Below are 27,967 nucleotides of genomic sequence, written 5' to 3'. Positions count from 1 at the left end.
TTGCTTTAGTTATCTAAGTGAATCCGAGCGGATTCTGGACTAAAGAGAGTTGTTTTAACCCTTTGGAGCAGCGGCTCCCAACCTTGGGTCCCCAGATGTTCTTGGACTGCATCTCCCAGAAATCCTGGCCAGAATAGCTAGTGGTGAAGGCTTCTGAGAGTTGTAGTCCATGAATATCTGGTGCAGATCTTCAACGCGAAAACAGTCTCACAGCTCTTATACGGCGTCCCCATCTGGATGTCTTCACTACACAGCTCCGTGGAGAGAGTCCAATCTGTATTTCTATACAAAATCCTAGGCCTCCCCCATTGCGTTCCATATGCTGCCCTATGTCTTGAAGGCGGTCAACAGAGAATTGAAACTAGGGCCTGGCTTAGATTCTTAAAATACTGGGTCAAAATTTGCTTTTTTTCTTCCAAGGACATCCTACTCCAAGCTCTGCTTGCTGACAGTCTGTTACCCAAAGGCCTGGCCCTATTTCTCAAAAAAATTAAGACCCTAGGGCTGTCACCAGACTCAATGGGTTCAATTCCCCCCCCCCAGCGTCTTCCAAACCATCAAAAACAGGGTCTTGGACATAGAAGGGCAAATGCTGTTTAGCGCGGCCCTGAAAGTCTGCTCCCCGCTGCACTTTCAGCTACCCCTTACCCTCGGACGCAGACCCAGTTACCTACATCATCTAGAACAGCCACAAGACCGCTGGGCATTCACCCTCGCTAGATGTAACATAGTACCATCAAGTCTAGCGCAGGGTAGGTACAAGGGCTTACCAACAGAACTGAGAGTTTGCCCATGTGGCCAGGGAAAGACTGAATCCCTGCAACACATGCTATTTTATTGTACACTGTACAAGGACATCCGTCTGTCACATCTGTCGGCTTTTCTCCTCTCTCATTCCGGATGGGCAGACCTGAGGAAAACACAATACCTTCTATGTGACCTTAGTAAGGAAGTCACTCTATCCACTGCTAGATACGTCCAGGCCATTATTCAGAGACGCCGCAACATGCTTCCCCAAAACGAGGGGCTCCAATTACGATTTCCTGGCACCTCCTCTTGCCTGTAATGAATCTTTCCCCAGTATTTTATTGTGTTATTATGTTATTTATGCAGCATGCCAATAAAGGTTTCTGTTTCTGTTTCTGAATATCTGGGGATTCAAGGTTGGGAACCACTGTTTAAGAGTGTGGGAGAGAGTAATTACAAATGGTAAGCACAGAAAGACCCTGATGTTGGGAAAGAGTGAAGGCAAGAGGAGAAGAGTATGACAGAGGACAAGATGGACAGACAGTGTCATCGAAGCTACCAACATGCCTTTGACAAAACTCCAGGAGGCAGTGGAAGACAAGAGGGCCTGGTGTGCTCTAGTCTATGGGGTCACAAAGAGTCGGACATGACTTAACGATTAAACAACAAGAAGCACAGAATTTGAGATAAAGAAATTTGTTACTTTGCATTGTACATAGCCATCTTTTACCTGGGCTGTCCTGAGTTTTTTATTGCTGGTTCTGCCAATTGAAACCTAGGGTGTGTGATGCAGCCCTTTACTAAGTTCCTTTGCTTAGGTCATTTCCACCAGAAATGGAAGACTGTGCTTAACGTTCCTGTTGAAATTAGTGGGACTTAGATCTAGGTATGTACAGTGGAAGCTGTGAGGGTTTTTCTGGGACAGGTAATCTGCTCTGTTTCATTAGACTTTTAAAGGAACTCTGCAACATGCTTAGCCTACTTTGGTGATAGGGTTCAAAACTTTGCATAGCTCCTGTAAAGTGTGAGCTGAAACCTGGAGCAGCCTCACCTGCCTACAAAATTCATGTCACCACCAACTTCTGCTGTATGTTTTCAAAAACAAGTTCTAGGAAAGTAAGCCTGGTGGCTAGAGCTCATCTCAAATGGGAGTGGCCCGAAGTCATTTGAGGAGACCTGCATTCTGAACTTCCTCAGCTCTGTCACTACTATGAAGGCAAACTGCTGAGACATTACTTACCTCTTCAGTGAGACAGACCTAGGCTTATTTTACTCTTGAGTGGTAAAGGAGGAAGGAACATGACAGTACAGGTGGATTTTGTGATTGTGTATATTCGGCTTTGGATTTGCTAAAAGCCACACAGACCACTTTAGCAATGAGGAGAGAGCACTACTTCATACTAGTAACATGTATGCAAAAGTTTAAAGAAATAATTGCATCTTTCCCTTGCAAAACTAGCATTTTAGTTGTTAATTAACAGCATGTCAAGACAAAAAGGAAATAGCATATATGATTTGGATAATTTTGGCATGTAATGAGCTTAAGCTTTTTTTCTACTGATGTTATATCCAGAATGTCACCCCTGTTGCAATGTCATAACCTCACAAAAAGAATTGATAAGACACATACATCTTGGTTTGTCTTTCTTCCTGAAAAAAGAAGATATTCTAACTGGAAAAAAAGTAAAGCAAGTACATTTTTAATGTATTGCTTGTTAGTTTTACACATTTCTGCTCACTTCTTAATGTGATAAAACTGAAACACCAAACTATAAAATAAATGTTCCACATTGTGACACATACTATGTTTTTACTGTGACTAGAAATCAATGTTGGCATTATAAAAATTGCACATGTAGGTCACACACATAAGGGTAATGTGTTCCATTAGCAGCTGGTGTGTTCATTTCAAATTGCTTATTTAGACAGGTCTGTTCGGAGATGACAATTTGAGCAAATATAGCTTTTGCTAGAAAATCCATGCAAGTACAAATGACAAAGTAACTGATACATTTTTAGTTCCTATTATTATTATGCCCCCCCTCCTTTAACCAATAAACCATTGAAATGCAATGTAATTGTAGTTAAAAGGGAAAGGGGACATTAAAATTAGTTTCACAGTTATTTAGTGAAAGCCTTTTTCCCTGCCCTTCAGCCACAAAAGCACCCAGACTTGTCATCTAAAAAGAGACATGTGGATGCTGGAGAGAAAAGCGAGGTGGGGGTGGGCAGATCAAGTAGTCTTACAGCAAGGCTGGGCATGGTCCCAGTCTCCCTCCACAGACATCCACTTCTGTTGTAGCCTGCAAAAATGGCTGTCTGTGGTGACATTCAAGACATTAGTGCACAAAACAATATTAACAGTTGTAATCAGTGAAACAAATTAGTCATAAATACTGTAGGTGAATTCTCACTTATTTCAATAAGTCAATTCAAAGCAGGCTTAATTGCCGATTCAGCAGTTATCATCTGCATGTTTTATAGTCTGTTGTGTTTGAGGTGCAGTCTGCTGATGGAAGATGATAAGAAATGGACAGTGGTAATCACAGTAGCATTTTGAGTTTCATGACGTATCCTGTGTCTTTATTCAGGACAGGGATGTTGGTAAGTCTTTGGGTCTGAGTCCCAAGTTTGCCTCCGACTCTTTGGCACCAATACCTGAGTCCCAAGCCTCAAGTCCGAGTCCCTATTAAAAACAAGCATTTTTTCCCCAGAAAAAAGGGAGGGAGCAGGTGGGTTTCAAGTTATAAGACAAGTGTGAGTAATGGGGGGGGACACCGAGTCAAGTCTGAATTGAATTGCCAATGCAACTTAAGTCCAACTTGACAACAAGTCTTGTGACTCGAGTCCCTATTCCTGATTCAAGATTATAAGTGACTAACTACACTTTGCCTGTGGATTTTATTTTTTATTTTATGCATTTGGTTGGTTCTTGTTTTTAACAAAATACAAACTTTCCCATGCTCTAAGACTTATGTGTAATAAAATCTTGCAGATATACTGTGTCTTTCTCTCTGTTTCCCCTCCCCACATTCTGTTTTCTGTATAAGCCTTGTAGAAATCCATACTGTGTTACATTGTTGTTGGTGAAACTTCTGGTGTTGAGTTGGCTGAGCTTATGAACACTGGAATTATTAGAGTCCAAAACATGGCAGGAGACAGTAGGGTGTGGCCAGAAAACAGTTTTTAGGGGCAAAGCTCATGCAGTCCCAGAGCGGTGGTTTACATACCTCTGGCAAAGTGGCTGAAGGAAAGGTGATACACTGAGAAACAGGGACCAGAGTATCTGTAAGATGTATGGCAGTGGAACATGGCCCTAGACTCTAGGGGAGTGTAGCAGGGAGGGGCTGCTGAATGTCAGGGTTCTGAAGAATGTTCATAGTGCTTGAACAACAGAAAGACAATCCAATTCGATTTATGAATGTGGGATATTGCTGTTCTGTACAGAAGTTTCATAATTATATATTTTTTTGTTTGGGGCATCCCTATTATTTGAATTTGCTTACAGAATGCTGAATCTTGCTGTAGGCATCCTTTAGGCTTGAGAGACTATGGTAACGTGCTCTGAATAGAGGTCTTGGAACAGTGTCTAGTGTGGCTGAGAAGGCCAATTCGAGAGTGACAATCCCTTCCACACTGAAGGCAAATCCAATCTGTCCCCTGTCCAGTTCCCTGATTTTGCTGGTTTCGGGACTGCCTCTTTGCCTCGGCCTGCTGAACAAGTGTCTCTTCAAAATGGGAGAGACCATGCTGCACCCCTTGCCTCCAGGCTGAACACTCAGATGTCATATTGTCCCATTTGCTGAGGTCCAGTCCTAAGGCCTTCAGATCCTGCTTGCAGATATCCTTGTATCACAGCTGTGGTCTTGCTCTGGGGTGCTTTTCCTGCACTAATTCTCCATATAGGTGATCTTTTAGAATCCGACCGTCAGCCATTCTCACAACATGCCCGAGCCAACATAGTCATCACTGTTTCAGGAATGTATACATGCTAAAAATTCCAGCTCATTCTAGGACTACTCTATCTGGAACTTTGCCCTGCCAGGTGATACCAAAAATGTGCCACAGGCAATGCATATGGAATATGTTCAGCTTCCTCTCCTGCCATACACAAAGGGTCCAGGACTCACTGCAGTATAGGAGTACACTCGGACACAGGCTCTATAGACATGAAATCATGAACAACCTCCAATTCTTGTGTAGAGATGGTAATAGAGGGAGGTGAGTCCACGTCCTGGTCCATGACTTGTGTTTTCTTCATGCTGATTGTTAATTCAAAGTCTTGTCAGGCCTTACTAAAACAGTTCATAAGTTGTTGGAGCTCTTCAGCAGAATGGGCATGAATCTTCCTACAAACAATATATCATAGTTTAATGCATAATGTTTCTACTCCACTGCCTATCTTCTTAGGCAATCTAATGCTCCAAGATTTGGACCAGTGTCAATTCAGCTTTTATTTAAGACTCAGGACCCACACGAACTAGAACAGACCAGGTAGCTGTGAAAGACTCTTGCCAGGCCTTGGTGTTAGGACTTACTAGATACCATTCTGGTTTTACAGTAGATATTTTTCCCCTTATTCTAGGATAGAGACAGGAGAATAGAAATGTAAAAGGGGCCCAAATGAGGAAGCGAGGCAGAAAGCAAAGAGCCTGAGAGAATGTAGAGTTAAAGACAGGAGAAAGCAGGACTGGGACAAGACCTCACAGGTGGCCTAGATAAAAAAAGGAAGTTTGTAGCATTGACCAAAAGAAATAGACAAATATTGAGTGGGAGGGACGGCTATAGATAATGAGCAAAGGAGGTATTGTTGCCAGATACAGAGTTGCAAGGTACTGTATTCCTACCATTGTAATTAAAATCTGAAGAAAGTAAATTCCACTAGTTCAGACAGGTAATCTAATCAAGGATGTTGTCAGGAAGACTGTAGTGGCTTTATACAATAATAACTTTCTTTCTCAAGTGCTCAGTGTTAGGATCTGCTTCTCTGACAGGAAGTCGAGCAGTGTCTTTGTTGGGAGAACTCTGATTTGTTGTTCAGGAGAGTCCCTTCTTCTGCATCCACAGGCAGAGCCAATGTCTTCCAGTAGCTCCTCCAAGAAGAACAGGGCCACTTCCCTCCCAGGTGGTTCCTGTGTTGTGACAGAGAATAAGCTCCAGCACTGTCTTCTGATTATTAGCCCCACCCATTCTCTTTCCCTCTCCATTCCCCCACTGAATACAGAATAATTAGGGCATGAGGCCTCATAGTGTCAAGTGGAAAAAGGAAACATCAAAGAAAACTATTTTGACCGAAGCATCTTATAGTGTGCTACTTCAGCAGAAGAAAGTAGGTTTTATTGTTCTAAGCTTGAAGCAGGGAGCAGAGGAATGGAATTGTTATCTGCCTCTAGTTCAGGATTGGACAAATCTATCAATTTCACTTTCTCTTCCAGGTTTTTTTTAATATAGAATTTTCATATTTTATCTTAACTCTTTAAAATTTTTTTTAATGAAATGCATTTTTCATTTTTCTGTACCTAGTGGTTTGAATAGGTGTAGCTGTTCCTTCACATGGAGAGGATCACACTGTACCTGTTTGCCATAAAGCTGTTAAAGATAAGGAGTTTCTCAGAAAAAAGTCATAGCAACATCTAGTTCAATACTAACATGTTAGGGAATCAGGATTCTAAGAGTTAAACTTTTAAGAGCTTTAACATTCAAACCCTTGGGTATGTATGGATGAACCTGTCCTTTCTATTCTAAATACAGAGAAATGTGTGAATTTTGTAAATTTATTTGGCAAAAATAGATTGAAATGAAATTCTCTCCCAGTCCGGTCTGCAAATGTTTAGTAATATTGAGCTAATCAAGGCATTTTTTTTCTTTTCTTTTTTTAAAGGTCCAATATACGGCCACATTATGCAGAAACAAATACACATGACTTCAAAATGCATACCTTCACCCGTGTAACATCCTGCAAAGTCTGCCAGATGCTTCTGAGGTAAGTGTCAACGGAGGAAGAATTATATTAATTGTACCAAATTGGTAAGAAGTATGCATTATTTAAATCTGTTTTTTTTAAAAAAATATCTGTCTTAGTATGTTGTTTAAAAACTGGCAGGACCTGAAATCCAAACTTAATTACAACAACTAATGGTTTATAACATAGTAAATGTGATTGTGATGTCTGAACTACATGTCTGATCATTTTCCCACTCTGCAGTTACTAATAATAATTGCATGCCATCACCTCTACTCCAGCTTACAGCAGCTTGTGTATAAGGCAATGAGCTGTGGTAAAGATGCACAGGTAGGAGGTAGGATGGTGTTTAATGCTTCCCTCAACTGCTTTTTCCCATTTGCCCAGAAGGGATGCTTGTAGTGCCAGTCAGGAGAAAGTGGCTGGGATAAGAGATTGTGCTGGAATAGAGTTAAATTACACCCGCCACTACCCCATTTCTCCTTCACCCCTGTGTTGAACATGCTTGGTAAACACTTCATTTCTGTACTTACCACCAAGTGTATATCTGTGAAGATTCTCAGTCATCCAGGTGAGGTTATCTGAAAGTTAAGTCATGGCAACTGGACTTCGTTCTTTTTAGGTTGAAACATTTCAGTACTCATCCAAATAGCTTCTTCAGTCTGAGGAGAATTGGTAGGAGACCCTGATATATCCTCCACATTGGTTTCACTTCCCCCTGGTCTGAATAGGCTCATTAAAAGGACAAAGGACTTGGGGTGAGGGATAATCCCACTTCTGCAGTCCTTCTCCACCCATTGGCATGGGTCATTAGCAATGGTTTTTCTGGTATGTGGTCCACCATGAAAGTGGGTAGAGAAGGACTGCAGAAGTGGGATTATCCCTCACCCCCAGTCCTTTGTCCATCTAACGAGCCTATTCAGAGCAAGGGTGAAGTGAAACCAATGTGGAGGATATATCAGGGTATGTGTGTGTGTCCTACCAACTCTCCTCAGGCTGAAGAAGCTACCTGGATGAGTAGTGAAACATTTCAACCTAATGAGAAAGAAGTCCAGTTGCCATGACTCAGCTTCCAGACCCCAAGTGTACAGTTCTGCACAAATAGAAATCTGTCTGACTTGTGGCTTGTGAGACAAATGGGACAGATGGAACAGCTTTCCTAGTGGTTGGAGCCCCAGTCAATTTTAAATCAATGTGTCATATGCAGTTTAACTGAAAAAGTTGATGTTCATTAACTGGAACTTTCACTGACCATTTCTAACAGTTTGGGATATACCTGTATTTTTTGCTCTATAAGATGCACCTGACCATAAGACGCACCTGATTTTTAGAGGAGGAAAATAGGAAAAAAAATCTGCCCAGGAGCATGGGGGGGGGGGGAAAGGGGATCGAAGCAGTCCCCTGGCTCCAGATCAATTCCCCCTCATGCTGCTGCTGGGGATAGATAGAGAGATAGGCAAAGCCCAATCCAAGCCTTCACCAAGGAGATGGCTTTAGTCCGGCTTTGCCTCTTTCCATCCCCAGTGGCAGCATAGGAGGGGGACCCCCGTGGTGCCTTCTGAGGCCTCCTGGGGGTCCCCCGCCTCCACAAAGGCAAAAAGGCAGAGATAAAAGACGGGAAATTCGAATTTCCCATCCATTTCCCCTGCCTTTTTGCCTTCAGAGATCTGCAAGGGCTCCCTCCAATGTTGGGGGAAAGCCATCGGAGACCTCCTGGGGTCCCCCCCAATGATCCGACCCCCAGGAGGTCTCCAAGGGCTTTCCCCCAACATCGGAGGGAGCCCTTGCAGACCTCCGAAGGCAAAAAGGCAGAGGAAAAGGACAGGAGATTCAAATTTCCCATCCTTTCTCCCTGCCTTTTTGCCTTCACGGTGGCGGGGGACCCCCAGGAGGTCTCCAAGGGCTTTCCCCCAATATCAGAGGGAGCCTTTGCAGAAGTGTATTTGCTCTATAAGATACACACACTACCCCCCTTTTTTGGGAGAAAAGGTGTGTCTTATGGAGCGAAAAATATGGTAGTTGTTCATAATTAAATTCTAGGTACATTTCCTGAGTGCTTACCAGAAACCCATAGAAATTATGCAAGCTGGGATAGTGAAATACAGAAGCACCTGTACGTTTTCTTGCAGCAGTTGTGATGACTGAAAAGCCAAATAATTGCTGAGTGTGGCCTGTATCTCTGGTTCTGGAAGTAGTAAATAAGACACTAGTGGTATACACAAAACTCCTCTGCATTGTCATGTCACTTTTTTTTGATAAGAAGTTTGTTTCTCTCTTTCTTCCAGTTTCGGAAGCTTTCGTGTTATGTTACTGAAATTAATATTCTGACAACTTGCTCATTGGGTTTGCGCCACAATCTTTATTTGTAGCCAGGTTTCTCCCCAAGTGGTCCAAGAGAAATTCTTCTCTTGTGGACCGTGCAATGGCGGGAGCGCAGGGAATATTATGTGAAGGAGAGGTGATTGGAAGGTTAAAATGTCCATGAAAAGATTTATGTTAGTTAAAGGCAATGGAAACGGAAAACCAGTGAACCTAGTTTCTTGAACAGTTTGAACCAACATGTGGCTATTACTGAGTGCGATATTCTTCACAGAATAAGAAGTGGAACCACAGTTGGATACCCCCACAAAACCGAGAAGGCTTTATTGTTAATGAGCCGTAAAGTTATTTTTTCTCAGACAAGCCATTTCTTCTTTCTTCATCCCCTCTGAAAGATTTATTGCACTTTTAAAAATGTATTTATATTGTAATGTGTTCTCAGTTACTGATGGTAATTCAGAAATTGTGATGATCCAGTGCCTTTCTGTGAAAGCAAAATAATGATGAATTTATATTCTACTGTCTGCCATGAGAGAAAGCATAATCTGAGGGAAGCCTTCACTCAAATCTTGTGTTGCTGGAGCAGTATACGTATTGCTTCCTGCTTGTATTTCTTTTAAAGCTGTAATTGCTGTTTTCCAGATTGTCCTTTGGGGAAAAGATTAGTTAACACTAGCTCAAGAGGAGAAACTAGGAGAAAAATGCCAGTTATAACTTCATTTTAAACATTAGCACTGAGTAGCCCATATTTCCAGTTCAGGACAGCTTTGGCAGGACTTGAGAAATGAATAGCACAGGTCCCTCTTCTCCTGCACAGTTTCTTTTAGGCATTTCAAGCACAACATCAGCACCACTTCATGGTGGTCATGAGTAATCAAACAGAGAGCATCAAGGAGGGGAATCAGAGCAAGAGGGCTATATTGACTAATAATAAGCCTGGCCCAGACGACATTACATTTCCAGTTCTGAACAACTGCAGAGCAGATAGCACCACAAGGAAGTCCTCTCCAGATGGCTGCGAGGATGAAATGGGTCTATAGGAACAAATGTGGCTCTTGGATATCCAGATGACAGGTGTGTGTGTGTGTGTGTGTGTGTGTGTGTGTGTGTGTGTGTGTGTGTGTGTCCCCGTGTGTGTGCGTGCGTGTGTGTGTGTGAGAGAGAGAGAGAGAGAGAACAATAAAATGTGAAACCTCAGCTGGTACAAAACGGGCAGTCAGTACAGTTTCTCTGCAGTTGGTAGACTACCTCGCCCAGAAGGCTAGCTCTCTAGGGGCATTTTTACTTTTATCTCCTGCTGTAAATCCATGCTCAAAGCATAAAGGGCTAATATTAAATGCAACTCAGTGTAGTCTTGTTTGCTCCGTTTTTTTTTTTCAAGTGCCCTTTGCAGAATCAAAACTTGCAGGGCTGTTTCAGTCAAGCACAATTCATGGCCCATGTTGTATAGATCACAGCTTTCCAAAGTGCCCTTTAATATAAGCTCAAATTGTACAAATTGCCTAAACATCGGTCATCATCCCCCCCCCCTAATTTTTCCACTAATTTGATGTTATAGGGGAACATTTTATCAAGGCTATTTATGCTCAAAATGTGGAGCTGGAGTCCACAAAGAATGTCTGGGAAGACTAGACCATTGTGGAAGAGCTAATTTTGGTGGTAAGTCATTTTTATTGTTTGGAATGCAGTTTTTAATTAGGCTATAAAATTTGCCAGATATAATTAAGGTTTAATTTTCCTCCAATTTTTGTTCTTTGTGTCACAGATACTTTTGAAGTGGTCATTTATAAGCATAATTATAATTGCATCTTGAAGTGATAGCGACTTTACCCATTTTTTTGTACTATAAAATAGTGAAAATAAGAGAACTGCTTTTAGACCCACAAGAATTCCAGTGGAGTTGCAGAGAACCACGTAACTACTTATTCACACCCAAGGCAGCCTGCATTACTTGAGTTTGTGTTTTCTTCAACAGCAGCCCCACCTTCCCCACTTGTTCACACCACATGACAGACTGCTTTGGAATTAAAGAGAAGCCACTAGAGACTTTTTAATTAAAGACATTAAGGGCAAAAATACTACTGAACATGCTCATGCTTATTTAGGAAGCTGCAGTACACTAAATCAGGGGATTGGTCCATTTCTTAAGAACATAACAAGAGCCCTGCTGGATCAGGCCAAGGGCCCATCTAGCCCAGCTTCCTGTATCTCACAGTGGCCCCACCAGATGCCTCTGGGAGCACACGAGACAACTAGATATCTGTCCCCTGATACCTCTCCCCTGCATCTGGCATTTTGATCAATATTGACCTCTCTGACTGGCCTTTGGTCCTCAGAGTTTCAAATGGGATTCCTTTCCTAGCTCTATTTGAAGATTTGAGAGATTTTTCAATGATTTTCCATCCATGCACAAACTAGGCCTGGCCCTGCTTAGCTTCTGAGATCTGATGAAATTCGGCATGTTCAGGGCAGTTTTGGTGATATATTGATATAGGTTCTACCAGGGGACAGAGTAAAATACATGTAATTGCTAGTCATGATAGTTGTATGCAGTCTCCAGGATTACAGTCAGTATTCTCCTAAGTACCAGTTAGTGGGGAGCAATGATGGGATGTGGCTATTACCTTTCTGTCTTTCTTTTAGACATTTGGTTGCCGTTGTGGGAAGCATGATGCTAGATGAGATAGGCCACTGTTCACATCCAGCAAGGATTTCCTTACATTTTTTTTCTTTTAGACTCCATTGCTTAAATTCTTCTTCAGTGCTACATAAATTTTTTAGTTGTTAGATAAATCCTGAGTTTATTCAAGAACTGTCTTGATTTCTAGAGTGCTGTCTGCATTGAAATTTGGCTTTAGAACAGCCCTAACAATTCTGCTTTCCCACTCAGCAGATGTACAAGGGTACTCCTAGCTGTAAAGTCCAACATCCAAAATAATCATACACAAATATTATGTTTAAAGCCAGTGCAGCCTACTTAGAAGTCAGAGGCCTAAAATATAAGTGGTAAGGTAAACCTGTTGGAACTTCTTCTGTGCCCTGTGATGAGCAGAAGACAGTATATCAAGAAAGGAAACAACTTGAGGCAAGCACTACCAAGGGATCATCATCATCATAGAATTGCCGAACTGGAAGGGACTCTGTGGATCATCAAGTCTGCCCCCTGTCGAGGAGGCACAGTGGGGAATCCAAACCTTGACCTCTGACTCTGCAGCCAGATACCTAAACTACTGAGCTATCCAGCAGTTACATGTGGGACAACTTCTGTGGCAAGAGCTGGTCTCTGAGGTTGCCTTTGGCTGAAGCTATTTAGGATTTTGAAAGTCAAAAACATTGCCTTGAAAGCTTTAAAATATGAAGCAATGAAGGTCTTACAGCAATCATTTGCTTGCTAATTTCTAAAGCATGTGAAATCTGTTGGTTACTGTAGTTACTCTACAAACATAAAATACAAGACAATGTCAGCCTGCAGGTGCACAGCTGAAATAAGATGACACTGGAGCGTTGAGTGGGTCTTACAGAACTTCTTGCGCAAGGAAAATTACCGTAATAAATATTAGGGTGAGTGAGCACACAAAGGATGGAAAGAGCTATAAGGAACAGTGGAGGAACGAATGAGATAGCACAGGCATGAAATAGTTTGTCTGAACAGCAGACTCATGTTAGAAGAAAAACGAATGCAAGGCAGAGAGGTTTAGTGTTAAGAGTGGAAATTTAAACTCTTGACAGAGTGGATAATATTGGGAAAATATACTTCTCATTTTCATTCATGTTGATAATGCCCCATGTATGCTGGGCTTTTTTCCTTTACATTTTGAAGGAACATTTCAGTGTAATGATTAGGCTCATGGGATCTCTTTCTTGAAGTGATTTCAAAAGCGCATATACGACAGGATATTTTTTAGGATTGAACATCCTCCTTAACTTTTGAAGAACTGAATCTCTGAGTGGAACACAACAGAAATTAAAAATCTTATTCGCAGGCCTGCCCTTTAAGTTCTGTTGTATGTTTGTTTTGTTTTTTTAATGAACTGGTTTAGGCCATAGTACTACTTCATCCTTTACAGGTTGCCCAGGCTGGCTAAAGCTGATGAGATCTGCAAAATAGTAATATCTGGATGGTGAAAAGTTGCCACTGTCTTGAAAGTAATACAAGAACCACTAAGACAGGATGGCTGTGCAGAGTTCGTTTTACATAATGAAAATTCACTTACCATTTTGAAATTCACCCCAGAAGCTTGAAATTCACCCCAGAGGCTTGAGATTATATAGAAGGCATTTGAAATTTTAAAAGCACAATTGGTTTTTAGCCAGATTGGATGCCAGACATAAAACTAAATACCATGCCATGCAAAAAGAATAAAGAATAAACCAACCTAAGTATGTTAGTGATCAGGTCATTTTATACAGCACTGCATTTCTAATTTTAGCAAATCAGGGCAGAGGTTTTAAAGAAACTTGGAAAAGAACATCCAGAATCTTTGATGTTGTAAAATGATAATTTATTCAGTGCATTAATCCATGAAGTTGTCTGTGTGTGATCTCTGCCTCTAGCAGTTGAACAAAAATAGTTTAATTATTGTATCCTCAAACTGACTGGGGAAGAGTCTGCAAACCTTAGTATAAATAATAGGGTGATTGAACTGAAAAGGGACAGGGCACCCTCATCCTTTTACTAGCTGTGGAGAAGAGCATTTTTGAAGCTGTGATTTGTAATGTAGGATTAGAAGAGCAGCATCTGCTTGCTTACTTCCCCAGACTAACTACTAAAGACCTATTTGCCTTATCTTCTCCAGTACGTTAGTCACTATTATTGATTTACATTGTTGTCCAGGCATTTTTAATAACTTGAAGACAGCCATAAATTTAGCCCAATATCTGCATTGAATGATATTAAAACATCTCTTTATAACACCAGATAAAGTAGTGCATGCTGGTATAAGGTGCAATAAATCTTATACCAGGCCCCCTGGAAAGGAGACTAGTGTCTCCTGCACCATCAAGGTAACTTGAAAGGGAGAGAGAGCTGCAGGCTGTGTTTCATTGCCAAGACTGCAGATGACCTGAAAGCAGAACCAGAGGTTGGAAAAGCTGCTTCTTTGGACTACAACTCCCAGAACCCTTCCACCCTCCTAGCTATGGGCCAGACTTGCTAGGGAACTGGGTGAGCAAGCTCTTACTAGAAATGCTTGCAGGAAAGGTCAGATTATATAGTGGAGTTTATCCTTTCTGCTCAGTTTTGAGCAAGGGATACCTTGGCAAAATGTCTTCCCATAAATATGATACAAACTTCTTTCTCTATGTCAGTAATAAACTGAATTAATACCAGCAACTTTCTTAAAGACTATTCTTTTAGAAAAACCCCTTGGAATTAGTGTAAGCAACAATGGCTGAAATCCTATTGCTGTAAATTACGTTTTGTAAGAATGATCTAGCATGTGCATTAAGTGGTATTGTCACACAGCCTGAGTCATCGGCCCTGGTGATTTTTTCAGAAATGAAACATTTCCCGTTTCTTCCCCAAAGATCTCAAGGCACCCTTGGAATAACTTTCCTCCTTAGGAAGCCATGGCAAGCCACTGGATAGGAAGGAGAAATCCTTAGTAGACATAAAAACGGAGGCCTCCCCAGTATTTTTGTCTGGTTTTGGCCAACATCAACTCCTCTGTAGAACTATGCAGAAGGATCTGTGCAGTCATCTTTCACTGGCTAAAATCCTGTTGCATAAATTATACCATGTTAGGCTGATGACATTAGCTGTGACATTATTTCAGAAACAAAACATTTCTGATTTCTTCTTGGAAGTAGGCTGTGGAGTCTTTTCATAATTAAATGGACCAATCCACACATTCATACTGGTTTTTTCCCAACATTATAAAAAGGGAACAGATGCCAGTGACGACTCCCTAGTGAATGTACATGTGCAATGAAGATGTCTGTTGTTTTTATACTTTCCATATCTAAGAAAAGTAATAAGTAAAGTGGCCCTTGGCTAAGCTTGTAAATCCCCCTTCCTTTTTAGTAACAGATGCAGCAGAGAACCATGACCATATTCATATGATAGATGTTCATTTATTTGTGCATACCTGATACATTTTCCTAAGTACACCTAAAATGCTGCGTGTCCACAGGTACACTTGTATTTTGTTCTCAGGTGCTCTGGAGCAAATGCAAAACTGTACCATGCCTGAAGAGATGGTGCCCAGTTTGTGATCTTCCTGAGGGCAACTAGCTGTTAGGGTTTGAGAGGAAATACTAGGCCATTGGTGAAATCCAGCAAGCAGACTCTGATGTTTTTAAGATCATTTTGCACTTGATGCTTCCAAAGGAGTCTGTCCAGTGGTGTGTGTGTCTCTCCCCCCCCCCCCCCCCCGAAATAAAGTGCTGAGAGAAGGGAAGAAAAGCACTCCTGGGAACATGCCTTGAAATAAATAAATCTAATATGTATATTAATGTTGCCAAACAGCATGAGTTGTGTTTCATTTCATGATAAGCTGTTCAAACAAAATGGAAGACAAGCCCACTCATGTCTTGAACTGGGTGCTACTCTGAGTTTTAACATGTCAAAAGTTGAACTTTGTTCATAGGAGTTATTGTATGCTGATGCACTTGCAATTCTTCTTTTGAAATCTTCCCTCTCCTTCTTTTCTTTAATAAAGAAAAGAGTGAACAATATCATTTCATGCTATCTAATGAGTACTGGGAAATCGTATATAACTTACTTTGGTGCATTTAAAATATGTATACCCAGACACTGAGTTGTTGTATCGATAAGCAGTGTTAGTCATTTATTTATTATTTAAAATATTTTTACCCCACATTTCTCTTTAAAAAGGACCTAAAGCAACTTACATCAGTCACTGAAGGAGCACTGTTTCCTGAAAAACAACAGGACTCCTTTGCAGCTATAAGGCTGCTGCTTTTCAGTCAGCTATCAAACCTAGAAGACTACTTTTCTTGTCTCTGCTGAGATTCTTCCTTTTTGCAATATCTGTGACATAAATGATGGTAGAGCTGAGGGAACACAAGTAGGAATGCTGACAGGTTGCACTAGTCCTACAGAACACCACTACTAAACAATTTCAACAATTAGTTTTGAGAGCCAGAAAACATTAATAATGTTTTCACAAACAAGTGAAAAACAAACACAAAACAAAATCTCAAAACTGCTTCCTCATTCTTCAGCAGTGTCAAAAAAACCTGTCCCCTTTTGTCCACCAGATGTAATGAATATTGGCGGCTATCTCTGCAGCAATGCCCATATCTACTTAATAGGCAGGCCTTATTTGCTCATTAATCAGCATTTATGGTTAGTAGCCAAGAAAAGGAAAACTAAATTCAAGACACTGAGCAGCAGAAAAGTTTGGTTCTTAACAAAAAAGAAAGGCCCTCCAGAGTAAGATTTTTAAAGCTTTTAGGTTTAAAAAGCTTTTAGGTTTTAATGACTTGAAGTAAATTTCTAAAGAGTTTTAAACATAATAAACTTTCCGTATGGCAATTCAGGCTATATCCCATTTTGCTATAGAATGCTATGATACTACATAGGTCTGTGGTTTAGGCGTCTGGCTGCGGAGCCAGAGGTTGGGAGTTCGATTCCTCACTGTGCCTCCTTGACAGGGTCTGGACTCAATGATCCATAGAGTCCTTTCCAGCACTGCAGTTCTAAGATGATGATTATGTTATGCATAAAACATTCTCTCTTTGGGGGGGGGGAAATTGTATACAGAGAAAATGTAAAAATAAAACTGATTTTAGCCTTTATGGTTTCTGTACTGAAATATAAAACAAGATTCTGTGTAAAAAGTTGCTGCTGGTTCATTCCTGCCCAACCATTACTTCTTTATTTGACAATTGCTGGCCAACAAGCAAATGTGGCCTTCATTGAGCTAAGGTGAAGACAAACTGGCTGGAATCTAAAGACCTTTTATATGCAGAAATAATGGCTTTGGTGTTCATAGTGGCAGCCCCCCCCCCTTCCATGTCACAATTTGGTCTTGGGACTCCCCTTAGAAGGCAACCGATTTTGAAAAATATTTGTTTATATGTTACATATGGCACATGTACAGGGCTGTCTTGTCCCCATTTTATTATTCTCATACGTTTTGTATAGGCAAAACATTTAAAACTTGAGAAAAATTACAAAGCCAAGGATGCTGGGAACTTTTAATGGGGCTCCCCCAGATCCCATTCCAGTGCTCTACATCACACACTCTCTCTTTTGTTGTGCAAAACTGGTAGTGCTATTCTTTAAATCAGTGGTTCCCAGCCTTGGGTCCCCAGATATTCTTGGATTGCGACTCCTAGAAATTCTGGCCAGCATAGTGGTGAAGCCTTCTGAAAGTTTCAGTCCAGACCCAAGGTTGGGAACCACTGCTTTAGATGAAGGCATCATGTAAGGAAAAGCAGTATAAAATGCTGTTATGTCTTTGTGATGCCTCATGCATATGTGCAATATTGATCAAATGTGAGGAACTCAGATCTGTTTTGTGCTTTTGTTCAAGACTGATTTGTTGACAACAGAGTTGTAAACGTTGCATCCCTGGGCAGAAATTCATTTTAAATGTTTTTTTAAACTAGAAGTGCATGTATGTGTGTGTGATGCAAAAGCTGCACTAAGATGTTCTGTCAGAGGGACTGCCATCTTTTCTACCATGGTCTAAATTCAGATTGCAGTGCAGATTTGAAATGTGAAATGTCTCACCTCTTCAGGTTTCTGCGGTCTTAGAACTGCTTCTGAAGGTTTAGGTGATCTGTTGGTTTAGAAAACTCAATGTCACATGGCTGAGCATAAACTTGAAAGTCTTTATAGCTTTTCAGTGCAACTGAGCTTGAGCCAATAAAACTTAGCGAATACAGTTTGCAAAAGAACTAACTGAGCCCCAGGGCTGTTGGAGCATAAAACAGGTATCAGCTAGCAACACACAGTAGTTCCGCGTACTCTCGCCCTGCTGCAGAGCTAGGGATTATTCTTGTTGAGCAGAGCAAGCTGACCATGCCAATGTTTACATTTCTTCCAGATCATGGGACCCTGAAACATGAGGTGAGTCTACCTTTTTTTAAAAAATTAAAACAAACAAAAAAGATTTGATGTGTAAATTGAATATGTCTTTTATTCAGATTGCCTCATTTGTGTGTATGTATGTGTTTGTGTAACGAAATAGTCCCCGTGCCCCCAATCCTATTCTCTGAAGTGGTTTGGGTGTTTGTGCTTAAACTCCTTCTGCAGACTGGGGTTAAAAAGAGAGACAAAGGGCACAATCAGCTCAGGATTAAGCGTTTTCAAGCCTTACGGATTTCACTGAAGAAAACATTAATCAAGTGTGTAACTCTCTTATTAGAAGCTGAGAGACTTGAATTTGCTTAAGCTTAACGGGCTCAAGTTCTAATGCTGCAGTATGTTTCAGGGGATTTGTATAGTTTTCTTCAGATTTCCTTTGGGTTCAAGATGTGAGCAGAACACAGAGAAGAAAACCAAAGCAAGGCAGTTCTCTTTGAGTTTAAGATTATGGGCCGCCATGTGATTTTGGCAGAAGAATTACAAGTGACTAAATTTCCATAGTGTAGTGGTGGCAGAAGGAAGCTTATGAATACCAAGTTCGGCAGTTTTCAACCTCTTGACTGCCGAATGCGCAGCTAGCTACCGAATTTGGAAAGTTAAGCTCTTGTCACAGAATTACTTGACAGATCTTTAACATTGTGACTGAATGGCAATGGCCAATGGGCACATGTTCAGGGAGTTCGGTATTAAATCTTTGTTCATTATCTTGATGCATTTATAGAAAGGAAGTCAAGGTTATTTTTCTCGACATAGAATTGATCTCTCTTGAATCCTCAGGTACTTCTCTGAAATATAAGAGGCAGTGCTAAGTGAAAAGGCTACAAGGACCACATTGCTGCTCCACTGTTCATTGTTTCATATCCTGCTTCATTCAAGAGCAAAATATGTTTGGAGTATACTTCATATACACTGTGAAGGGTTTTATGTGAACTGTGGTCTTACCGTTTGATTAAAAATGTAGATTTATCCCTGTTCAGGATTCGACCGTGTGTTCTCCAGTAAAGGGAGAATGCAAGGAGGTTGAGCCATTTGATATTGGGGCACTCAATCTGCATGATACTTTGGTGACAGAGGGGTTGAGGTTCAAGCTAAATTTGTGTTAGTGTGTGCCTTTGTTCTCATTGGGTTCTCTGCAGAAAACCTAGGGAATATGGTTATTTAGGGTATAAAGGTGTTCATGTTTCTGGATGAGGAGATTGTATAATCTCAGTGTTATTGCTTGCAGAACTTCAGGAAGGAAAGATAAGTGATTTCCACTGTAGTTGCTGGCATATGCTTGCATTTATTTTGCATACGACATTCCCTACTCTGGAACACTTTGGTGGAAGAGGCCAGGCAGATACCGGTTCTGCCATTATATACAGGATGAGCTGGTTAGCCTAAGGCAGCTGAGTGTGCAATAAAACCACAGGGCAGCATATTGTCAGTATATATGCATTACATCTTGATGTAGCTCAGAACATACATTGTACTGTATATCCTAACTTCCAGATGAGGGTTGTGGGATAAATGTCAGAAATCAAGGGGAGGTTTTTATAATATTTTAAATCTTCTTGTCATGGGGGCATCATTTGAAGCTTCTGTCTCACACACCAAGTTGTTGCAAGCTATCTTGACTGACAAATAAATATTCTGACATCAGTCTTTAACATTATTCTTTAATGTTTAGAATGCTGTTTTACTCCACTATGAAAATATGGAGATTATACCCTGTTTGGTTTAATACACTTTGCTGTCATTCCTCAGATTCCACAGTATTGTCTAAGATATCAACAAGCTGCATTTCAACTTCAGACAAGCTATCCACACTTCAGTTTGAAAACTAAGACTAGTGAGAGGGAGGCAGGATGTTGCATGATTATAAGCTGCCCTCATTTTCTCTCACTTTCAACCCCACTGTGTAGCTTAATGCAATTTTTTAAAAAAACAAAAACAAAAAAAAACAGAAGGTTAACACTGGCTTTCACATACATTTTTGTGTATTGTTCCAAGACCACATTCTTTCTTTCCCTTACAAGTCATATCTGCCACTTGAGCAAGGAAACTGAAGGTGAACTAGAAATTACTTTTTATTATAATTGCATTTTCACTTCTCTATAGTTAATTGGAGTTTCACTGTAAATGAAAACCAGAGCTTTTGAAACCCTGGGTATAAAGCAGAGGAATGACTTCAGTTGTAGGCCAGTTGCAAATTTGTACAAATTTTTAGTGAATTGCGGTCTGAATCCATCATAAGAATATCTTTTTGGGGAGTAATGAGTGGCAGCTGCTTTTTTTAAACATATAATTTTCCTTTCTCTAGTAGTCAGAAGGCCTGTCAAACAAATAGCTGCACTGCTTTTATCTTCTCTTAAGTATTGCCACTAGCTCATTGTTGTGTATTACTCCCTTTCAGCAAAGAAAAACAAAAACAGTTTTCTCACATTATATTTCTGATATGAACTCTTGATCTACATCCTCACCACTCAGGTGAGGTGAATTCTGTAGTAGCCTTTTAATGCCAGGAAGGCTCTCTGTGAGATGAAAAGCATATACCTTTGCATGTAGTGAGCTTTGCCTATAATTGGTGCTCCACACTTCTGCAGATGTCAAAATGTTATCCACATTCCCTTAGAAATACAGAAACAGCAGATGGTCTGCATCATCTATTAGGCAGGGCTGGCCTGGACATGTAACTAGCAAAATGATTGCACCATGGGGGTGGCGTGAGATGGTAAATGAAGGCAAAGATTTGTATCTGAGTAATATAGCAAGACCTTTAAGGTATGAGCTCCAGTAGGGTGAGAGAGCATTGTTTGGACTATGCTTGAGGCAGCAGAATTTTTGGAGTAGGCACTCTTACTTTGAATCCTTGCCTTGAATGCTAAACGAGTGACTTTCGACACTCAACTCCACTTAATTGAACTGCCCAAAGTACGAGTACTATTTGAACGTGCGCAAATAATTGGACAGGAACTGCTTTTAAAACAAATCTCTAACTTGTTTTGGGGCTATGTATAACTGTATCAATATTTGCCATTCTGACCTATTCTCATGTCTAAAGAAGTGGATTTGTTCATGAAAGCTTATATTAAAATATAGCAGTTGCTCTTTAAGGTGCCACAACATTTTTGTCATCTTTGTTCTTGTTTTTGCCTGACATCTCTAACTTGCGTTTTGTCAAATTTACAGAAACGACCAAATGGGCTTCGAAAGAGCTCCAGGTTCATGGACTCAGGTTTGTTCCCCTTTTTTAAAAAAACCCTTAAGGAGAATAAAGGTTAGAGCTTTTGTGTCAGATGATTGTACTATCTTCTGTTTTGGAGATTGAGACGTCTGAGTGCTTCCAGTCTAGGAGCTTGATATGCAAGTCCTCTGAATGAGAGAGATGTGATTTTATACAAATCTGCTGTGTTGAACTATCATGGGCCTAAATATTCTACCTAGTTTTTTAACCAGAATTGTAGGGCAAAGTTTCTCACTTCTTTATCATCAGCAGCATAATTGTAGAACTGCAGAGCTGGAAAGCGAGTCCAGCTCCTGTCAGGGAGTCACAGCGGGTAGAGATGGGCACTTATTTAAAAAAGAATCACCAAATTCATTCAAAAATAACTAATTCGTTGATTCATATTTATATGAATCAATGCCTCTTATGAATCAATGAATTTTTAGCAATTTTTTAATTATTTGATTTGTTTGACTATAAAATGCCCCCCTGGCACCTAGACACACCACAGTTGAAGGGGTTTTTCCTATGACTCTCTTCTACAATCTCTCTAGGTTTGGTGAAGACTGGGTTTTAGACATCTAAGTCATACTTCCACAAAGTGCCCCCCCCCCGCCCAGTAAAGTGCCCTTTAGCAGCTGGCTTGGGTAAACTCAGTCTTCACCAAACTTGGAGGGATTGTAGAGGAGAGTCAGTAGAAGCTCCTCTGATTTTAGTGTCTTTAGGTGTCTGGGGGGAACTTTCCTGGAAGGGCGCTCCTTGTGGGTGTATAACTTTGACATCCAAAACCTAAATTTCGCCAAACATACAGGGCTTGTAGACGAGAGTTGGAGGAAGCTTCTTTGCAAGTTTGGTGTCTCTAAGTGCTTGGGGGCAGTTTTATAGGGTGTAAAATTGTAAATTTGTAATTTGTGATTCGTCAACCTTGACAAATCATGAATCAAATGAATCCCCATTTTTCTGATCCATGTCCCTCTCTAACAGGGAGCAATTGAACTCCAAACCTCTGGCTCCACAGCCAGATACCTAGACCACTGAGCTATCAAGCAGTTCTTGTACTGTTGTAGAAAGATTTTGCTGGATACGAAGAACCTGAATATAAAATGGATTGACCACAGCTTGCTTTGGTTCTGCATCTGATAGACCTGGCATCAGATGTCTGCTGCGTACATGGCAATGGCTAAGTATTTAATTTGACTGCTATTGCAGCGGTACTGGGTGTAGTATAGCTGCAGCAGTTGAAATCCTGATTTCAGTTCTAAGCTAAGTTACAGGACACTGTCTCCCAGGACTGTTTAGTCTTGCTCAGTTCTATAGTTGTAGTCCAAAAAAGCTGCCACCCTGCTAATCGCTTCCCTACCCATATTTTTAAGGGTGCAGTCATATGACTAATTTCTGCTTCGCTGTTACAAGTAGTTCTCTTAAACTTTGTTTACATATCTACAGGCTTTGGGTTAACTCCTCCTTTGCCTTCTGCTGCTTAAACAAACTTGTGGCTTTTTTAGATCCTTGGACTGCCGCCTTGCAAGGCAGTGTGTGTATATTTGTGTGTTCTCAAGGTTGTTGTTTTTGACAAGGCTAAGGTAACAGAAATATTGAGGTGAAAAGTCTTCAAAGAAATGCACATCAAGTTCTGCATTCTTAATTTTTGCACATTTATTAGGGCTAACTTTGAATTCACAGTTGCCAAAAGTATATAGGGACAGACAGCAGACTCTGATTGAATTTCTGCTATGAAAAGTATTTATTTGTTTCGAGTGGCAAGCAGCCAAGTTGTGCTTCCAAACACTGCCCCCTATTTCTGGTTACAAAGCAATTGTGGTAGGAGCAGAGGTTTGCATGGAGGAAGGGTATACTTTTTACCCTTTCCCTTTCTTGCTTATCCCTCGCTCCCACCCAATTCTCGTTCACTTTTATGTCTAAGAAGCAGTACCAGAGCATGGAAATATGACAAATGTGCAATGTCTTATTCTAGCCCTTTGTCTAAATCAAAGTGGGCAGTTAGTGTCCTGCTAGCTACTGTTGGAATGCAACTTCCATGTTCCTTCACTGTTGCGGTCACGAAATGAGAAAGCTGATAGTTTATGTGATCACAAGTAATTAAGAGAGCAAATAGTCTTAGAGAGAGAAGTTAAAGAAGTCTGTCACACACATGGATGTCTGCCAGCGGAGTCCTCCACACACGCCTTCATACACCTCTGGATCCAACTCTGGATCCACCTCTGGGACAACAACCCTAGGAAGACTCCCTTTTATTATAGTTACAGATTGTTGATAGTATACAGATAGTTGACAGAGTTCAGATAGGATAATGGTTACATAATGCCAATTAGGATTGGCCCAAAGAAAGGCTTTGAAGTTAGCTTTCTATCTCTATGACAAAGAGGAAGAATGGGCAGCCACGCCTCCCCTCAGGAGCAGCCGCATCTTGCTAGGAGGGTATGCCCTCACTCCAACAACAGTGTGGCTCAGCGACCTTGGGGATGGCCCTCCCACACTTCACCTTTTGCTATGCTGGCTATGGCTTTTGAGATGTGGCATCTCCAACATCCTCTTGTAATGCAAGATCTGCTCACTTCTTATCTAAATAAATAAAATCACATGCGAGTTCTTTCTCTTAAGCTTGGAGAGATTCTCCCCCTCTTCCTCACATACTCCTATTTTTCACTAGTTTTTCTGATGAGAGCTTTTTATGTGTGGTCTTTTTTTTTAACAAGTTCTTTTTCACAGTTTAATTATAATGCGTTCAGATATAAGACAAGTCAGGAGTTGTTAAATGTCTCTAAGTATAGGACCTGTAAAAGCAACTTGGGTACAGTTTTGCATTTATCTTGAAAACAGGGTCACAGGCTGGAGGCAGCCACTTTGAAAGACCTTCATATCTGCAGGAAGAAGAAGGTTCTTAGGATTGTATAATCATGGAGTTGGGAGGGGCCTATAAAGCCATTGACTCCAACCCCCTGCATAATGCAAGAATTCCAATCAAAGCATATCTTGGTTGTGTTGATGATGTTCCCACTCCTCAGTGGCCTGGGACCTGAAATGCAAACTGTTAAAAAGGATTATTTGCTCCCTTAAATTTCATCATCATCATCACTGTATATGGTGAATTTTGGAAGAAATATAACTGGTGCCTCTAGCCCCATACTGCCTCACTGTGCTCTGGCACACACTTTTTTCCTTCTGAGGTCTACAAGTTGCAGTTCCTCTGTGTTCCCATGACATTCCAATAAGCTTGTTATCTGACATTCTCGGAAAACAGTGTGCAAATTCCTTTGTCGGACAAATTCTCCATCTGATACACCATCACTTACAGTTTTAGGAAATATGTTTAGGTTCCACAGTTTGGAGCAGGACTGTAGCCCTAGGTAAGGTATGATTGAAAATTTAGGATTCCCTAACAAGGAAATTGCAACCTGGAGAAACTTTTATCTAGCACTGGGTGGCAGGGGTTGGGGTTTGAAAGATTAGACTGCGCAGCGGCAGTTGCTCTGTCCTTGGCAGGAGTCTTTGAGCCAGTGAATGGGAAGAGGTGTGGTTGTGAGAGGGTAGACGTTGTTAACTCTGCAGATTTATTGTCTTCATTTCGAGGAACTTTGGTCCTTAGATACGGTATTGCTACCAAGCGTTTGACAGTATTGGGGATGGGGGTTGTATGCTTAACTGCTGTTACATAGGCCACTGTCAGATAAGAGTGTGGGATGACCAAAGTAAGGGCATGCCAAGAGTCCTGTAAGAAGGAATCACTTTCAAAAATTACGGTCCAACTTTCCTTTCAGTTCTCACCCCCTTGCCACCAAAAGCCAGGGATGTCTGATGAACACGAGACTTGTCACTTAAAAACAAAATCATACTCAGGGCTTTCTAGGTCTTGGTGGAAGGAGTCAGTTTGGAATGGCTTTAAAGTCCCTTGGCTGGATGGTTTATGAAGAAAGAGCTTTTAATGGGCACCACTTTATTTCAATAATGTTTCCTTCAGTTGTATTTTAACATTTTAAGTTAAGGGTGTGTGGGTTTTCTTTCTTTCTTTTTTTAAAATCTGTTCCTTTTCAAGTTAATGTTGTTGCCAGTTGCCCTGAGCTCTAGTTTTGGATGAAATGTAGGATATGTATCAGTCAGTCAGTCAATCAAATAGACTGATTGATAGATGGATGGATGGATACATAGCCTTTTGGCAAAGATTTTTATGTGGGGGTTCTCAATACAGTGGAAGGGTTGTGTGGAGATGGATGGTTATATTGTCCAGTACAATCCGCTTCCTATAATCCAAGGTATGCCCCACTTCTGGTCTCTTAGGACACCAGCTACAATTAGTTGCACAATTTCCCAAACTCATGCACACCAAGATCAAATTTGCCTTTTCAGAAGTCACCTGACCCAAGTTCCTTAGTAAATGTGTATCTCTCCCTAACCAAGGTCTGCTTTACTTTTTGAGAACCTAACCCAATGTTAGTTCTAGGCGCATCCTTTTTATTTTTCTTGTATTGCCTGATGCCAAGAGATTAATGTTATCACCTGGCTGAAACCATATGCTGCTGGGCACAACCGGACTCTTGAGTGCAAAGGCCCAGCACAATTATTGTTCATGTGTTTGGTTCGGAAATTCATTTCTCTTACTGCCTTGATTCTTTTGCTTTGTATAGTCTTAAGTCCCTCAACACAGCTGTTACTCAGTTGTCTCGTGAGAGTCGCAGAAAATCCCAAACTAAACAACCTCCCTTAATTATTATGGAGCCCTGCAGGTTAAAAGTTATCACTTGTGAGTCCAATAATTGCAGTTCTGGGCTCATACCATGTTAGATGACTCAACAATGGTAATTAAACTTCTCTGTGCTTTCCCCATGTAATGTGCTCCCCCGCCCCCATGTCTTTGTTTAATGCTTGGAAGTATTCCAACTGTAGCACTTAACATCAGCTACAGTGCCTCTCCCCAAAAGAAGGCATTAACTCTGAGTTGTAGGACAAGAACCAGCAAGCCTCATGCCTGCAACTTTTGAAAAAACTTTTAAAAAAATCTACTAACCCAAACTATGTCTCACGTAGCTTGCCCGGGTCCAAGCAATGGTACAGTTTTAGTCTGGTCACCTGTTTGTGCTAATTGAAAGACAAGGTGCTTCAAAGCCATGCGGCCATTGTAATACTTCCAGCCATTTGGGTTTTAGCACGCAGTCCAGTTCTGTGCAGTGTTTGATGTGGCATAAGCCTGCTAACTACCTTAGATGCACAGAGGTACACAGAGGGCTGTGAGTGGCTGCCTCTCGAATCAGTTTTCACCTGCTAAGAAAGGGCAGCAAATTGCTATTTGTTTACTCTTACAACAATTATCTTTTTTTATTGCCATGATCAGAAAGGGATTCCTATGGGTACCTTCTTTCCCATCTGCCAAAATGATTTGGCTTGGCTGACTTTGGGTATGGTTTGTTTGTTTGTTTGTTTGTTTGTTTGTTTACTTATTTATTTATTTATTTATTTATTTATTTATTTATTTATTTATTTATTTATTTATTTATTTATTTATTGTCATTGTAAGTATATACACAGTATACCCATACAATGAAATTCACAGACACCCAGAGACCAAACACATTTATCTACATTTTTATCCCGCCCATCAAATGGCTCTCCTTAAAAGAAGGCTTTGCATTTTGACTGGTTGTAAGGAGTCCCATTTGATGTTCTGCCTCAAGCAGAACAATGTTTTGGACTGAGTTGGCTAAAGCATATTCCGGTCTTCTATTTTATTTTTTGCTGTCAGGCCCCATTCCTTGAAAGCTCAGTGTGAGGCAAAGCAGAGACGCACAACAACAGGGATCTCCCAGGACTACCAACTTTCCTGTTGCCTTGAAATTGGCAGTGCAAGCAGACACTGTGTTCCAGCAGTCATCTTGCCACTTCATAGTGTACTTGTGGAGAGGTCGGCAGATTAATGACTGTGGTGTAGCACATGAGTCTCTTCCCAGTGACCTGTGCTGCCCCAAATGTTTCATCTCAGGGGAAAACCCTGGAAAAAGTCTCCATTGAAGTGAATGCAGAATTCTTTGTGCAAATTGTGGGTCAAGATCAAAACCAATTGGATGGTTCAAACCACATTGGATTGCTCCCACTCCAGAGGTCACAACTTTGTGGTAAATGCGACAGGAGTTCTTTAGTCCAGTCACAGCTTCTCCAGTACAGTCACTGTTTCATGTTATGTAACAATCACATTTAATTTACCTGATTAATCTTTAACTTGGGTCATTGAATTTATTAGATACTTCAGGGAAATACTAGAAACACTGTCTCATTTGCTGTAATTTCTTAGGTTACTTTTTAACTTACTGAGTGGCCCCTTTTGGAAAGGCTGTCCTCCCTCTTGCTATTTAGAGGGTGGGCCTTTACGTCTGATATGAGCACGGCACTTTATCTTAATCAATGTTGAAAAGAACAAATTGTGAGATATACTGCTGAGGTGAACAACTCTGGGAGTAAAGATCTTATGAAGAAGATAAACCACAACATTTCAAAATAGAACACCACTTGATAAAAATTTTCCTAGCTTTACTTGGATGTAAAATACAGTTCATGAAGGAACTGTGAAACCAGGCTACTGCAGTGCATTCCCACTTGGTCCGCCCATGATAACAAATGAAGCAGATGTTTCAGCTAACTTTAATCTGTAACCAGTGTCCTCGGGGGT

At 40.9% G+C, this 27,967-nt stretch overlaps 1 protein-coding gene across 6 annotated transcripts in view; it reads left to right on the top strand.

The window, feature by feature from the left end:
- Positions 1–27,967, top strand: part of VAV3 (vav guanine nucleotide exchange factor 3) — a 198,363-nt gene that overhangs the window by 124,615 nt on the left and 45,781 nt on the right. For 3 of the 6 annotated variants that reach the window (XM_078391828.1, XM_072998043.2, XM_078391825.1), the window contains exons 16-19: positions 6,629–6,730; positions 10,587–10,687; positions 17,983–18,068; positions 21,258–21,303. In XM_078391828.1, the coding sequence (XP_078247954.1) occupies positions 6,629–6,730; positions 10,587–10,687; positions 17,983–18,068; positions 21,258–21,303 (335 nt within the window). The remainder of the gene's footprint in view (positions 1–6,628; positions 6,731–10,586; positions 10,688–17,982; positions 18,069–21,257; positions 21,304–27,967) is intronic. The other 3 variants (XM_072998045.2, XM_078391827.1, XM_078391826.1) reach the window with 1 other exon arrangement.

Source organism: Pogona vitticeps, chromosome 4 (assembly GCF_051106095.1).
Source record: "Pogona vitticeps strain Pit_001003342236 chromosome 4, PviZW2.1, whole genome shotgun sequence".
NCBI classification, from domain to species: domain Eukaryota; kingdom Metazoa; phylum Chordata; class Lepidosauria; order Squamata; family Agamidae; genus Pogona; species Pogona vitticeps.
This window is presented reverse-complemented; position numbering and strand designations above follow the sequence as displayed.